At 34.1% G+C, this 5711-nt stretch overlaps 1 protein-coding gene across 1 annotated transcript; it reads right to left on the minus strand.

Moving 5' to 3' along the window:
- Positions 1-2962: 2962 nt before the first annotated feature.
- LOC107679237 (uncharacterized) lies at positions 2963-5506 on the minus strand. The gene is made up of 6 exons (XM_016474748.1): positions 5450-5506; positions 4391-4744; positions 4233-4274; positions 3937-4074; positions 3771-3820; positions 2963-3079 (listed from the first exon to the last, which is right to left on the minus strand). Exons 1-6 carry the CDS (start codon positions 5490-5492, stop codon positions 2963-2965), a joined length of 744 nt encoding a protein of 247 aa, XP_016330234.1. The 5' UTR covers positions 5493-5506.
- Between the last annotated feature and the right edge of the window lie 205 nt (positions 5507-5711).

The raw sequence follows: 5711 nt of genomic DNA on the forward strand, positions 1-5711 counted from the left end.
AGGACATGTAACATCTTTAACTGTATCTTTAGCTGAAGTTTTTAATATCTTTTCAGTTGTTGCACAGATTGACCCAAAATGATTATTGTCAAGCAAGCTGAATTCTGCTGATGTCACAGTAACATATAGCAGTCAATAGATTTTACAAGATAGAGCATAAATATTCTGAACATTCTGAAATGTACTCCCTGTAGCCTACTGAACTTACTACAGGTCAATGTTTCACCTCAGATGAAGTTTTGAGATACTCATTTTTAAAGACACGTCAGCATCTGACAGGTTACATTTTCACCTCACAACTTCAATATCTACTGAGCTCACTTGACCTTGTAATGCTACAGCATATAGAGCTCAATACATTTTGCATGATTGAAGTTTTTTTTACATTTTCTGTAACATCTTTTTTAACCTTACTGGATATACTACAGCTAAGCTTTTAACCTCAAACAAACTTGGCGATGTTAATTTTAGAAAGACTTTTCTATGTTTGTTTGACATGTCATTGTCCATGGACACGGTGCTGAACGCGCAGGGTTCCTCTGTGCTATATTGAAATAACTGTTAAGTGTTTTGTTTTAATTTTAATGAACCAACATTTAAGTTTCAATAGTTTTTGACCAGATTACCCAAAAACTAATTTAAAAAAACATATGCATTATTTGGAGGATGTATACAATCTCCTACAGTAGATGCTCTTACCAGCACCTTGAAGTTTCAAGAGCTTTTCACTGGTTACACAAATTAACCTCAAACCACTTGAATGTTATTAAGCACACTCCAAAAGCCACACTACAACTCATAGTTTGAGGACTGTCATATCTATTCAGTTCTGCTGACTTTGATATATGGTAAAATATAGAGCTCAATAGCTTCCACATGATTCCTTCAGATCATGCTGGAATTTCTTTCTTACAACCTGAACATACTACAACTCAACTAAAGTTTGGGGATGATAAACTTGTTTTAATAAAGACTTTTAATAAGATGGTGCTGAACATGCAGGGTTCCACTGTACCCTAGTGCATGTGTTTTCAATCTGTGGGGCGCACCCTCTCAGGGGGGTGCCTGCACCTATTAAGGGGGCGCAAGAACCTGTTAATTAAGAGGCATACACTCGAGTTATTGTGAATACAAGCTAGCAAATATTTAGCCATCCACTAGAGGGAAATCTGATTAGTTCCACTGCTTATCAGTCGACAGTTAGAGCAGAGTTGGCGAGATCGAGTTCTGATATCAAGCAGAACTCGCTTATTGACAGTGGAAGTTGATTTACAGTTAGCTGTGTCGGTAATCCAACCACAGATTGGCATGTTGTGCTCTCAGAAACAGGTTCAGCCATCACACTTAATCAGGTAAGCTGGTTATATATTTATGTTTCAGTTTATTTACACATGCTATACGAGGGGTGGGCCTTTTTAGGTAGGCATCAGCCCCCCTACCTGTCGTCTCTGCCCCCCAAAAGCATTTGTGCATTTGTGGTTAAAAAGTATATCAGTCTTACTTATTTTTCTTTTTAAGAAAATGACAGATTGTTTCGCTAGATAAGACTCTTATTCCTCGGCTGGGATCGTGTAGAGCCATTTGAAGCTGCATTGAAACCTTCAGCCTGTTGGCCACCATTGAAGTCCACTATATGGAGGAGTGCATCATAGGCTTGACTCACTGAGCTAGTACTGAACTAGTCAGTGAATTCTAATAAACCATAATAAGAGCTGTTTTGTTCGTGAATTACTTTTTAACAAATCAATTTAATGATTCATTGACTTTTTCCACATAACAGATGCTCATTTGTCGCTGCCTATTCGTGTAAATGTAATTTGAAATATCTAGTAAACACATTCAAAAGACTTTTGGTCAGCAGATTCAAAAGACTCGATTGGGATGAATTCAAATCCCCACCGCTTATCCCAGTAGTGAGAGTAAGAGTTAATAGGAGATTTTGGAATCTACCCTGACACTATCCAGTAAATAAATGGTCTGTATTGCTTTTAAATTTGCAGATTGTCAGATAATTATTACTGTAAGTAACCATTTCACAAATATAAAATATATACATAAATATGCAACACTACAAGTAAGATTTAAACTCTGGCATTGGTCAGGTTTTTTTGAGCAGACAAGAACCATGTGCATATCAGTTCCCTCTACAATTAGTAAATAATTTCTTGAAATCGGCATCTGCAGATGAGATGTCTTTCCACACCGACACACAGAAGACTAGTCTATTTGTCTTTACTGGCAGAAATACAACAATATATTCCACTCCTCCCAAATTCACTTCTCAGAGAATGTCTAGCACAGAACAAATGAAGATGCAAATTAATTTATTTATATGTTTTTTTTTTCTTTTGCAGCCTGAGGACCTGGAAACCTGATACAACCTTGAGTAGAATGAAATTCAAGTTTATTTCACAGATTTGCTTTTAGACTGGCTTGGAGTTAAATTTTCTGGAATGACCCAACCAGAGCCTAGTCTTGAATTTAAGACTGTCAGCCATATGGCATAAAAATTGCAGTCCACAGACACTGGTAGAGCTTGAGATTTTGCTTATTTATTGCTGTCTTTACACTGCTAAGATGGCACAGATGCTGCAACTGTAGCAGTATCTGACCATGAAAAGGTAAATTTAAAGCCATTAAATAGACCTTAGTCAGGGCAATAAAACCTGTTGTGATTTATATGTCATTCAAGTGTGTCCTCTCTAGTTAGAATTAATCCTTAAACTACTGATGAAAGAAAATACACAATATGCAGTATTTTGCCTTTTGAAGCAGAAATTTAAAATAATTTGTATTTTATTTTAGCACAACACACCTTAACTCACCACTAAGAACACACAAGCAGAGTTTCACATTTTGGTGACAAGGTTCAAAAGGATTGATTGATTTAATATTTGCATACAGTCATATATTAACCAGTCTTTAGTGCTCCACAAAACAAAATCTGGTAATAATCTGTAGATCATTTTATGGCAGCATAAACAACATGTGTCTCCACATCACTCATACTTCTCACTGGTCTCCTGTTCAACTTCTTTGCAAAACTTACAGGTGCACAGTGAAAGTCTGGATCTTGATCCTGGAGAAAAAAAAAGTATATATGTATATATATATATATATATATATATATAAAAACACACACACACACACACAGTGGAGATCAAAATTAGAGATCAATCTACAATTTCCTAAATTTCAAGGTCGCTGCTTAGTCCTATTTGAAGTTATCCTAATAGGAATAGAAGGGCAGTTTTTAAGCATATTTCATAAATTAATTGTATTCTGAAGCACAGTATAAAAAACTTAAATGAGATATTTGAAAAAGAACTGAGAGAAATGAGAGAACTTGATCAAAATGAGAGAACACTTGCAGATACCTCCAAGTTATTGGTGTTAATCTGCCACCTGGCGCTAATTTCCTTAATTATATGACAAACCCTATTTAACTGCCAGCATTCCTCAAATTTTCCCTGAGATTTCAAGATGGCGGGTCACACCAACGCAGTGTGAGAAATTAGTGATGTCCTGCGGCCGCAGATGTGCTGAAGTCATTCAAAGCAGGGGCCTACAATTCCTACTAATTTCTGACAGCTGTAACCCTCCAACATTATCTTCTTTCATGCTACAGTGGTTACTGTTCTCTAATTTTGATCCCTGTGTTTTCCACAAAAATAAAGGTTTTTGTTGAAATGCCAAGTATTTATAGATCGTTCTCTAATTTTGATCTCCACTGTAAATAATTAAAATTTGCTTAAACTTTTTTTGAAAACCTTTTGCAAGTGGCTGTGCATCTCTTCATTGTGACCATGAGACTGGGCATCTAAGAAAAACAAGAAAATCAATCATTATTACCATCCCAGGGCACTTGATTTGTTTAGATCTAATGTTTAAAGGTTTATTGCATATTTAAGTGTGTATTTAAAGTTGTTAACATGCCCTTCTGCTTGTTTCTTTCCTTCAATCTGAGTAAGACTACAATCACAAATACAGTGGGAAGCAAAAGAAAAAAGGCACTCAGAATCACTGTCAGTGTATAATAGATATGGCAGGATCTCAAAGTTTCTTCAGCCGCCCCTGTTAAAACCATTCAAAAGAAAAAGAAGAAGAAGAAAAAAAAAAAACAGAGAAGGGGAAAAACAATGAGAACAAGATCATTGTAAGCTAGAAATAAAAAATGCAATGAATGAGTGCCAAATTCGAGTGCCAAATAGTTTAAAATGTATGACACATACCACAATCCACACTTGCAATATCCTCTTCAAAATGATTAGTCTCTTTGAAGATAAAATAGAATACAATGTAATTAATAGTAACTGAATAGTAACTACACTGAATATGAAAAATGTTGGAATTGTAAAAGATACTGACTGAATGAAGTTTTAAATATTACCATTTACCACTAACTGCGTTTTGTCGTGAAACATCATGTGGTTTGTCAAAAAGCTTCCACAGTAAAAAATCCCAGAGTCAGAGACATCCACATTTACAATCTTCAAGGAAGAAAATGTTTTGTTCACTGACATCTCTACATGATTCTTCTTAAAGCCATTAAAATATATTGAGTCCACTGGGTTTACACTCACATATTGAGTAGCAATGCAAAGTGGCAGAGAATCATTTGTCTGCTTGAACCAGGCTATGTAACTGGGCTCTTTCAAGATGTTTGAACACAAAAGAGTGACAGTAGTTCCAATGTTCACAGTTTTCACGAAAGTTAAAGATGCTTGTTTTACAAAGATGACACCTGAAAATAATAAATAATGTTATAAGAAAAAAGTTAAAGACATTGAATCAGATTAAAAAATAAGCTGCATTTTGCATTTACATTGCATCTAAACAATGTGTTGCACTATGTCCAAAATAACTGTATAGCACAATGTGACAAAGTAATTTCTATTATATATTTTACTGTATATTTCATATCTTCTGTGGAACTCAAAAGAACATATTATGAAGACCGTTGATGAATATTTTAACAGAAAAACTAAATAATCAAATAAAAGAACATATTATGATGACCGTTGGTGAAAAATTGTACAGAAAAAAAAAAAATCTTTGAAAAATTGTACAGAAAAACCAAATAAAAAAATCACTGAAGCATTTCTTAATAACTTTCAGTTCCACAAAGAAAAAAATAAGGTAACAAAGATCTGAAACAACATAAGGTTGAGTAAATGATGACAGAATTAATTTTTGATTGAACTATCCCATTAAAACTCTGAAGGAATTAAATGACTGCAAGTACCTAATCATAAGCTAAAAATATTAATCTAAAAATTAAATGGCAATGCAATGGCAAATTATTAATTTAAACAGATTTTATAGAACAATAATTTTATTATAGCATGTACAGTATAAGTATATAGTAGCTATACATATTACTCTATATTTATTAAATTCATGGCAAACATTGTCATTCTGTCAGCAAACATCGCAAAAGTTTATTTACCTATTAAAAAGAGCATCAGAGGATGTGTTGCAGACAAATTCATGTTTACGTTCCAGTCAAATCAGCTCAACTGAGAAGAATCAAATTCAGCTTTATTTATTTGAAGGGGGTGTGGCTTTTACACTGTACATGCGTCCATCTGTATTAAAGCAGACTATAATATGCACTGTATAGAACTAGAGGGTCGTCTAAAATTGATATTGCAATGTTATAAAATAATAAAATTATGCTAATAAACTCACTTCTTGTAGATCTTGAAATT

The sequence above is a fragment of the Sinocyclocheilus anshuiensis genome, unplaced genomic scaffold, assembly GCF_001515605.1.
Source record: "Sinocyclocheilus anshuiensis isolate Anshui unplaced genomic scaffold, SAMN03320099.WGS_v1.1 scaffold1644, whole genome shotgun sequence".
Classification (NCBI taxonomy): domain Eukaryota; kingdom Metazoa; phylum Chordata; class Actinopteri; order Cypriniformes; family Cyprinidae; genus Sinocyclocheilus; species Sinocyclocheilus anshuiensis.

Excerpts from the sequence above, each read along its gene's own strand:
- LOC107679237 (XM_016474748.1), bottom strand. The coding sequence starts at position 5,492 with ATGAATTTGTCTGCAACACATCCTCTGATGCTCTTTTTAATAG. Across the intron at positions 4,275-4,390 it reads AACGCAGTTAGTGGTAAATG|AGACTAATCATTTTGAAGAG; the intron begins GTAATATTTAAA and ends TTATCTTCAAAG. Across the intron at positions 3,080-3,770 it reads TGCACAGCCACTTGCAAAAG|GATCAAGATCCAGACTTTCA; the intron begins GTTTTCAAAAAA and ends TTTTTTCTCCAG.